The 11,025-nt window shown below is 31.3% G+C and overlaps 1 protein-coding gene across 1 annotated transcript; it reads right to left on the minus strand.

The window, feature by feature from the left end:
* Positions 1 to 678: 678 nt before the first annotated feature.
* LOC106460863 (cytochrome b-c1 complex subunit 7-like) lies at positions 679 to 7,841 on the minus strand. The gene is made up of 4 exons (XM_013920609.2): positions 7,766 to 7,841; positions 4,460 to 4,513; positions 1,344 to 1,510; positions 679 to 922 (listed from the first exon to the last, which is right to left on the minus strand). The coding sequence occupies exons 1-4, from the start codon at positions 7,785 to 7,787 to the stop codon at positions 842 to 844; spliced, it is 324 nt and encodes a 107-aa protein (XP_013776063.1). The 5' UTR covers positions 7,788 to 7,841; the 3' UTR covers positions 679 to 841.
* Between the last annotated feature and the right edge of the window lie 3,184 nt (positions 7,842 to 11,025).

Raw genomic sequence — 11,025 nt, forward strand, 5'->3', positions numbered from 1 at the left:
GAAGAAGAGAGCTTGTTGACAAAAACAGAAGTGAGAATGCTGTTGGGAAGGTTGCTGAAACAGAAGACACCAAATAAGGAAATGAAAGGAGTCTGTGAAATAGAAGAAAAGGCAAGAGAAGTGAGGCTGAAGTGGTTTGGTCACATGAAAAGAACAAGAGCTGCCAGTAGCTGACAAGAGAAGACAGGGAAAGCCAGAAAAGCATTGGAAAGATGAAATAAAAGAAGACATGAACATGAAAAGAACTGCAGAAGACCTGGTAATAAATAAATATGATTGGAGGAGGGCAACACGTGTGAATGACAGCAACCCTGCTAAAGGGAAAAGCCAAAGTATCTTATAAGAAAATATACAACAAATCATGAAAATTTCCAACTTTGAGAGTAAGGACAGTTTATTGGCCTATTATTTGCCTTATAGTTGAAGTTATCATTTAATATCACTCACACTCAGGAAGAAAAGCACTGTGATGATGAATGTGTGCTCAAAATAGAAATCAGATAGCCATATGATGTTGATCAAGTCAAAGACTCAGCTTAATTAAAAAAACTCATCCCATAATGGAATTTCAAGCTTTCATCTGTTAAATCAATTTATTTATATATTGCTATTATATTAATATTGATACATTATATTTCTATTTTTCATCCATATCTATAAAAATTCTTCACTCAGACCTCTTTTAAAACTTTTGGTTAAGATTTTATTTTTATGATCCATTTCTACAGTTAACCTCGATCATAAAGAAACTGCAACTATAACAACATAGAATAGCAGTGTTCCTAAAGTCAGTATTTTCTTTAATCTTTAATAATTAGTGCTTCCTACGTAAGTAATTTACTCAATAATTCTTGTTCCATTCTTGTTTTTCCTTCATTTCCATTTTCACCTCATTCATGTATGGCTCCAGATATCGAACATCCTGGAAATAAAATTTGTTAAAGTAAGTATAATTTAAAATGTTGTACTATTATTACACCTGTAGTAAGAATGCAATAATGCTGAAATTGTAATGATTTCTTTCCAAACCTCATGAGCATGCTGCTATTACACATGTGAAAAAACAAAACATAAATCAAACTATTTATTTTTTACTTTCTTTTTTTTCTCATCAAAACATGAATTTCGGTGAAGAAAATGTAAGGTTGAAGCTTAATCTACTCTTTCATTCGATACTCCCACTGTAACAGATTAGATTTGTCCAATTCATATTAGTCTGCTGAATAATAATGGATAATGAACTGTGAAAGTATGTTATCCAAACAACTAACATATATTAGGTTATTAATAGCAAGTAAAGGATTATTCATCAAAACCAAATTAAACTAGCTGGTGTTTTGTACCTCTTCAAATTTAGTCCACTGTTCTTTTGGAAGAATATTATGCTGTAAACTTAGCTGCATTGCTCGTAGCATACGATATGTTCTTGCATCTTGAAGGTCGGGAGGAAGTCGACGAACAGCTTCTTTTACTATCTCAGTTTCATTAAGACAATCATCATGAAGTAAACCTAAAATATTACATTAATTAATCATATTGACACATACAAAGTTTATAATAAATATAACAAGGTAAAATCGGGCTTGCAGAAAATCTTATTACTGTATATAAAGAAAGTTGGTAGTAGAGAGAACTGTTTAGAAATGGGCAGAATATTTTTGACCTCTGTGACAGAGAAGTTACAAATACTTGTAACAATAAAATATAACAGAAGAGTGATAAGTAGTATTTTGTGTGACTTAAAGTTTAGAATACCTAGTTAATTTAGATAGATTAGAACTAAATACTTTTTTAAGGTTAAATTACTACAAGTACAATTTATTAAATTGGGTGTAAAGACTAATACTCACACCATTAGGCTTAACTTTACTGTTTATGTGTGTGTGTGTAGAGAAAAGGTACTAAGCATTTTAGGCTATAGTACTTTAACTTACAAGCATTAATAATATTAGATGGAAATAAAGAATTATTAGAAGAGTTGGCTAACATTCTTGTTCAATTTTTAGTTGGTAGCTGTAAATATATAAATACTTATAAATATAAATTATTTACAATTAGCAATTAGTTGTATGTAACTAGACGTGGTAAATAACTGCCATAATTAATAAGGGATTTAGGTGTTATACTTGTCTACAATTTCATTTATGTACTGTCAAGTAGCTTAATCTCTCTCTACATATATATATGCAAATCACTAGTTGAGACTAACTTATTTAATAAAGGATAATGACTTATTGGAAAGGGTTCAAAGGAGGACTAATAGGATCAGAGGCATTGCTAGATTCGAGGCTTGTGCCCGCAGGCATGGAAAATTTTGGTGTTTCAGTATGATATTGATCATGGTTTTCTATTTTGATTTTCAAGACATCAACTGTGGATTTGGAGCAATGTCAAATAGAACTGGGGTATGGGCCCCTCATGCCAGTGCCTAGCAATGCCTCTGCCAAGGATGGAGGGATTGTCTTATTCCTTTAAAAATGATGCATTTTTAAACTTCTTTCTGCAAATTTCACTGAGTTACATTCAAAATTTAATTAAACCACTTTATTATCAATGTATTTTAATTAAATTATTATTATCAAGTACATTATAGTTCACCATTATACATTATCTTAGTTTTATTCCTTTATTTCAAAAGAAACATTGAAACAATGATGAAGTCTCTCAGATTAGTGTCATGTTATGCACAAGTTATAAACAATGGTGAAATTTGGTCGAGTATAGCTTGAAGCATAAGGAGGTAGTCATGTACTTGCAAGTCTAGACGAGAATGTAGATTACTTCCCCTTCAACACATTTCAAAGTACTTTCACTGAATGGAGTTGAAACACAAAATAAATTTTGTCAACCCTTGACTACCTTCTATAGTTAATGTTGAGCTTTAGAAGTTACATGTACTTCACATACGCATGTGTTTATAATCATTCATTAGAAAGAGTTCATTTTTCTCTATAATCCAATGACAGTCATTTTGAAATTGGCACCAAGTAGTCTTCCTTAGGTAGACATAACTGCTTGTACTACTGCTGGTTGCTTTGTTCACGACAGCACTTCAGTTGTTTCTTACTTAAAATATGTTATAGTTAGAGAAACAGTAAATTGTATTTAAATTTAACTTTTAGTTAATTATGTATTATTTGTGTCTTAAAATTCATATTTGAAAGGTTTAATAATTTTTATAAGGCATATGTTACCAAGCATGCATAAAAAAGATTTTGCCTGAGGCTAAGGTATCTCTGCTGTTCATACTGTACTATTGCCCGCGGGTACCCATTGATGTGTTTCAACAAAAATAATCAATGGTAAAGAACAAGAAAGGAAAATAATACATCAAAAGTAAACTATAAGTGAAATGGTAAAGATGTGAAATTATGCATATGACACAAAAAAGATATTTTAAGATTATTCAATTAAGAGTTAAAAAGTGTGTACATATTTCTATTTATAAATTTTAAGCATTTCACTGCAATGTACATGGATAATAATAGCTAGTTAGTGATATGGCAGAGAAAATGGAAAATAAGATATAAACATTTACCTTAAAAACTTTTGATATTCATCTAGGAGGTTATAGAGATTATGCAAGTGAAATGTAAAAACTGTAAAGTAATAAATAGTATTTTTATACTCAAAATGAAAATCACCTTCAGGTGAACTATTCAGTCTAAGTGCAAGTAACTAAATTAGATAACAATTTTTTTATTAGAAATAGTAGAAAACCAAAGTTAAATATTTTATTTTTCTCAAACTACATCCTTTTCTGGATGCTCTTGTCAAGTTTTAAACAATTTTATCCACTTGTTCTATTATTGGAACAAAATTAAATAAGAGTTATGTATGTGCTTCACTTTATGATACGTCATTGTCAAAGGGATATGATACCTTTTAACCTATTTTCTCTTGAGAAAAGGAGAGTAAGAGGTGATCTTATCAAGGTTTATAAAATAATCCAATGGGTTGAAAGGATAGAGGCCTTTAATTTTTTTGTTCTGTATCCAGAACAGAATGGGATGAGAGGATGCAAGTTTAAGATTTGGGGAGAAAAAAATGGGTTAGGCTCCAGTTAAGACAGTTTTGTTTTTCTAAGAATGCGTTTAGTTTAAGAAATGAGTTGACATTGGAAGTAGTGAAGGTTAGCACTGTACAGGTGTTTAAGAGGCGAACTGATGAATATCTGAAAAATAAAGGATAGGATTAAAATTTTTATTTTTCTCATGAGTGGATGTGCAAGGACAGCCTTGAAGGACCAAATGCTTCTGTTTGTCTATGTTGTTTTACTGTGAAACAGTTTTGAATATTTCATCTTTTGAGAGAAATATCTGTCCTCTGAAAAGTTAAAAGTAAAGAATTAATGGTAATGGCCAAATGCATATGTAAAAAGACTACAAACGAGTTTTGGCTCACTACTGTTAGAAATATTAGAGCTATGGAACTTTAAATTGATATGATCACTGCTTACCTAGTTTGTTGTAGCCTGTCAAGTTGAAAGCCCATCTACGTAGTGCTTGATTGCCTATAAAAATATAAGGATAATATATAAAAGTATCTCTACACTTAAATTTTCGTTTTAGGTAAATTTTTATTCCATATATATATATATATATCATGCAAATATACTTTTCTTCTCTGATAAAATTAAGTACTTTTTTCCTTCCTTCAAAATATATCTTCAATGTGATATAGTGATCACATTAACACAACAATTTACATATGGGATGTAAAATAAATCAACTAGATGTAACAAACACTTCCTATGAATTAACAGAATGCATAAAAATGGTAAAAAGATGAAATAGTAAAGTAAAATGAGTCATAACCCTATCAAGACTGGAAGAGTGTCACTGATATTATTAATTTATAAATTCTTACAGTGGAAGTATTAATCTAACTGCATTAACTTTAAAATCAACTTGGTAAATGCTTAAGCATTATCTAGTTTTCATTTAAAGAAATTAATATCGTTTTATTTAGTTTTTCTATCATTTTCTACATTGTGAAATATCAGAAATTTCATTGTGAGGCAGTATATTAAAAAATTATTGAGAACACTTCCGTTCATTTCAGAATTTCAATTCTTTTAAATATTGATCAAGAAATTACACAATCTCATTCTCAAGGCATGAAGAAATCACTTGACTAAAGAACACAGTAGCCTTGATTATTCTTTGGATGGAAGGGCCCAATGTTGAACATTTCAAGTGCAGACTGTGATCAAATTCTTCACTAAAATTACAATAGTAACAATTTAACCTACCTTTAAAACTACTTCTGTACTTTGTTCCTACACTACACTTTTCCCTATATCTAATTTTTTTCTGCATTTAGTTTACACTGGTTTTCACCAGTCTAGTGTTAGTTTACAGCTGCCCTTGCAGAAACAAGTTAATAGCCTTGCAAACAAGCCAGGTCCTTTGCTATTTAAGTGCAAGTCATCCACTCCAAAAAAACTTTCTTTTCCCATCAAACTGATATCATGAGTCAAACCAACCAATCTCCTCATCTTTATTAATCTAAGTTTAGCATTCAGTGTTAGTAGCCTACCTATGATCATTTTCCCACAATTAGGACTCAGCAGTATCCCTAACTGAATTAAGTTATAGTTCTTTACCTTAAATGCCTTTATCAACCCCTATACTTATACATTAGCTTCTCTGATCTACCCTTCCCTACATCATTAGCTCCTATATGCAAAACAAATACAGCAACACTGCTAGCACCCTTAACTATCTAATTTGCTCTATTAGTTATGTCCTCCACCCATGCCCTAGATAGCATAATCTTGTTCTTTTCTCCTTGTTTACCCTACAAGCTATCTTATCCATGTACCATACCCAAGAACCACCTATAAGTTATCACTATAATCTCCTTAAGTTTTACATTACTATCCCTATCTCCATTTCATTTCCTTTCTTTCCAAAGTTCCTCTTCAGTAAACACTAAATTCACTAATTCTAGCCTTAATGTTGCTTCTGACTCCCTGAAAGACATTCTAGCTACTGCATCTCTTGCATGTAAGAGATCAAATTCCTTTTTAATTACTGCTGCAATTTCCCATGCTTTACATTTCTCTTTCTTTATACCCTCTACTCTCTTTAGGACAAACACCACTTTCTTCTCCAACCTGCAAGCTACAGATCACACATCTTCACTACTAGTTTCCTTAAAAGTATGTTAGTCCTGAGTTCTCAAATAAAACCAACTTCTTTCACTTATCACATCCTTCAAATTGTGGGCCCTTCAAAAACTTTTTAATTTCTGTACTTTAAGTATTAACTTAATTACTTTAGTGTGAAAATAAAGTAGCAGTAAAATAGTGTAACATATTTAATTATCAAACATGAGGTTTAATAGTGTTGGTACTTGTATTTATAGTATTTACAGTGTTGATTATTCATTCAGGTTGCGATGGCTAAGAAGAATGTAAAAAAACCTAATCATTTTTTTATTTTTTTTTTTGAGAATGTTACTTGTTATATGGATGATGGAAAAGATGTTGAATTAATGTACTTAGATTTTCAAAAAGATTTTTATAGGTTGCCACACAACAAGTTATAACAACAGTATGGGTTGTAAAAAGACTAGTTACTTTGACTGTAGGGTGGTTGGATGGGAGAAAGCAAAATGTTGCTATTAATGGAATAGAGTCAGATCAGACTTTTATTTCTAGTGGAATGCCTCAAAGGTTAATAATTGGGCTTTTGCATTTTATTTTTTTAAATTAATATTTATAAGGTAATAATTAGTAATTCAATAAAATCTGCTGAAAACATTAAACTCTTGAATATTTCTAACTGTATTGAGAATGTTGGGATATTACAGAATGGCACCTATTCACTTGTAAGTTGGTCAAATATATAGTAAATGACCTTTAAATTTTTATTACACTTAGTGCAAGATAACATGATTAAGTTATCCTAATTTGAATCCAATGTTTAATATAGATGGGGAATTTATTCAATAGCATGACTCAAGTAAATGATCTTGGCATAAACTGATAAAGTGGTGGATGTCACCAAAACATTGCTCTGTTGCTTGTAGTAAAGATTTATAGATACATTCATCAAATCAATAAATGTGATTACATGAGGTAACTAGTTGCTTAAACAAATTATTAATTTGGCCTCAGTTGGAACATTGTGTACAGTTGGTCTTACTTATAAAAGGATACTGATTTATTGGAAACGGTTAAGAGGGTGGATACTACTAGTACTAGGAGCAGAACTAGAAAGATTTTAGAGATGGAAGTTATCATCAAAGATAAGCAAATTATTTTCCTGTGAGAAAAGAAAGATAATAGGCGATCTTTTATATTATAAAGTTACTCATGGGATCAAGAAAATAAGGGTTTCGATTTCTTTGTGCTATAATCTGAAGATAACAAGACGAAAGGACACAAGTTTAACATTTGGAATAAGCAGAACAAGATCTAGGTTCCACTTCCAGTTAATTTTTCTTACAGAGTAACTAAATCATGAAATGAGTCGCCGTCGGCAGCCGTGGAGGCCAGCATGTTTCATAAGTTTAAGGGTGGAACTAATAATTTCCTGAACGTGTAAAATAAAGGGTGGGTTAAACTAAAATTAAATTTTTAGTTTTACTTTTCTCAAGCAGGACGGGTGTACAAGGGCAGCCTTGAAGGACTAAATGTTCTACTGTATTCTCATTGTTATCTTACTTGAAGTTTATTAAGTTTAAATATACATTGTTAAAAATCACTCATACATTTACCCGAAAATGACCTTCTACAGCATAACAGTGACCTTACCGAAAATCCTCGACACCGCCATTTTGGTTAGATAAAATACTTTAAAGCGAGTGAGCGACCTCTTACACTTAAATATTCTCAGTCCTTAAAAAAATAAAATATATACACCCTACATAAGGAAGACATGATTAGTTTTTCTTGTATCTTTCTGATAAACAAAAGATATAAACATATTTGGTATTTTTTAATCTTGGCAGTAGATTTATTATAAGATAGATGGGCTAAGTGACTACGTCAGAGACACCAAGGCTCAGATATGGTCATCCGCAATGAGGGTAATCAGTCAGAAGTACATGTTACATATGGGCCTATATTTAAGCAAATAATTTCAAAGTAAATTAAAACCTTACAGTGTAACTGATTATAAACTCATAAAGATCGTTGACCGTGTATATATTTTGTAAAGCATCATGGCGTATCTCCAATCTAAAGCTGGGGGTAATAAACATTGTAATGAAAATTAAATTCCAAGAGAGATATTTAGCTTAATTAAAGCAGCCTGAAACACAGTTTAAAATATTCGGATTTGACTGATTGGTTGTTTTGGACGTTTTGGCAAAGGCTACCTGCACTAGCCGTCCCTCATTTTGAACTGGTTGATTAGACGGAAAACAGTTAATCAACAACATCCAACGCCAACACTTAGGCTTATCTAATCGAATAGTTGGATTTTACTGTCACCCTTATAAAGCACCCAAAATACGGAGTACGATTATTTGCAAAAACGGGATGTAAACTATAGATTTTCCTTTTCACAGTCCGGCACAACATCAATTATACCATGCCCAGCCCACTAACATATCTAAACAAATTTTATAATATCTGTTTTCTTCCTCAAAATTAGATAACTTCAAAAGGTACTGTGCCAATAGTTTAAATAACGTAGAATTAAAATCGGACAAAATGTACTATGGACCCTCAATCAAGTTAAAAGAGGAAATAGCCGGTTTGATTTTTAAAATAGGCATTTTCTTATTTCTATTAGCAGTATATGTTTCGAAATTGTTCACAAATCTTGGTTATTCATTTTATAACGAAACATAGAACTTGAGATGATGAGAAAAATTATAGTCAAACTAAAGCCACTTTCTGAAATCCTACCAACACTAATTCCCTTTTTTTCCAGAAAATTTAAACACTAGTTGTTTTCTTACTTTAATGTTAAAACATTATCCCCGAGAAAAGTAGCAGATATTTACGCTTAGTTAGGAGTCATCTATCAGCAAAAACGAAAAATAAAACTTCACAATAGTCGTATAAGATTGGGGAACTAAATATTGATGAGAGAAGCAATATAACTGAAATAAATTGAAATACACAAGAGACTTCCAACTAACATACCTCTTTGAGAATTAGCCTAAGAAACTCATCTGTAACATGGTAGAATCCTCCTTTACTCATTTCACCTGTAATCATCAAGGCATAAGGTTTAGATTTACTTTTAAATTTCAAAACCCTAAATTACACTTTAAGAGAAAGTTTTCATAATTAATCAGTCCTGTGCAATCCTTGAACAGTTGATGACCAAGAATGATAGATATTTGTTTACTATCATAAATATTTTATTCCATCTAAATTTGTAAGCTCCTTTATCAAACGAAAAAGAGCTTATTGAAACCTATTGATTAAACCTGGTCAGATCAGTAGCAGTATAAAATAAAAATGCTTCAAAATCCATTTTTGATCAGATGTACAGTTTATAAACAGCGGTAAAGTACTTTCATATGGTTTTCAAGATTTTCCATTAATAGCTTGGAGAAGGTCCAGTCATCTACATCATAATTTGACAATCAATACACCTTAATGGCCTCACTTAGTATTCAAAAGCAAGACTAGAATTTCTTTTTGAGATGAGATGAAATCAATCTTTCATGTAGTTTTACTAGAATATATTAGAGGTGACTACGATAATGAGCAAAAAGCATATCGGAACATTTAATAGCAACAAAACATTAGTCCCAAGAAAATGCTTACTTGTGCGCTCTTCAAGGAACTGCCAAAATATATGAAGCCTAATTAAGAATTTGTAATCTTTAAGATAATAAGTCTAACTAGGCTTCCTTATCTTACAGAAGGAGACCTGGTGGTTATGGCGTCGACTAGCAATTTGCGGGTGGCGAGTTCAAATTCCTTCACTGAACATGCTCATCCTTTCAGTCGTGACCGTGATAATTAAATCCTATAATGCTTGTAAGCTGTTTCGTTTTTAAATTTTTGTAAGATTTTGTTTGTATGTTGAATTTCGCGCAAAGCTACTTATACTTATTTGTGTAAGCCGTCCCTAATTTTGAAGTGATAGCCTAGAGGGAAGACAACTAGTCAACACCACTCACCGCCGATTCTTGAGTTGGGTTTTACCAGTAATGAGATTGACTGTCACGGCGGTGCTGTTTGAAATCAACTCATTTTGCTAAACAGTAACGGTAAAATTGCCCTAACATTCTCTGGGCTCTAGTTCTTAATGGTAAGTAAATCAATCCACCACATTTTTCAGATACCCCTTTCCCCTTCTTCCTAAACCTTCTGTCATGGAGGACGTAATTAGTGCTATATCAAGATAAAATATCACCAGCAAATTATCTAATAGGGCAATTCTTTTCTGTGTTCTTCAAAGTGATACAACACTAATTAGAATTTGAGGCAAATCTTGTGGTTTCACTTACTAAACCTAAAAGTATGATAACAAAGATGTTAAAAATATTGAAACTTTTTATTTTACATGTCAGTGTTATAGTATTTTCTCAGTGTTAAAAACCCACAGTTGAAATCCTTAATCTGCTGTTACCAAATAAACTCCCGTTATAAAACAATTATGTACTTGTGGTTAACAATTAGTAGCATTGTGAAAGTTTTCTTTTATCCAATTAATTAAATGTCTTTAATAGTGTAATATTTTATTTTTTACTTATCAGTTTTTTTTTTAAAAAGACAACAGAGAAGAAACAAAGTATAATTTAAGTAATTTTAAACAGTTTTTAAATATATTTATGAGTACAGGATTTTCAATTGGATTTATGACATGAGATTTTGTAAACATTAATTTCTAGTCTGGGATTATCGGTTTCTTTCCATAAGTATCGAATAACTTGATTAACAGGCGGCGGCTACGATGAAAATATTAAATATTTTTGCCTTTTTTTAAACAAATGAAGAAAGAACTTGAATTACATATTATTTTTTTCTTCATGAACATATTGCAGCATTTTTACTAAGTATAGTATGACAAATAATATGTTTTCGGGATTATTCGCAAGGAAGGA

This window comes from Limulus polyphemus, unplaced genomic scaffold, assembly GCF_000517525.1.
Source record: "Limulus polyphemus unplaced genomic scaffold, Limulus_polyphemus-2.1.2 Scaffold850, whole genome shotgun sequence".
Taxonomy (NCBI): Eukaryota; Metazoa; Arthropoda; class Merostomata; order Xiphosura; family Limulidae; genus Limulus; species Limulus polyphemus.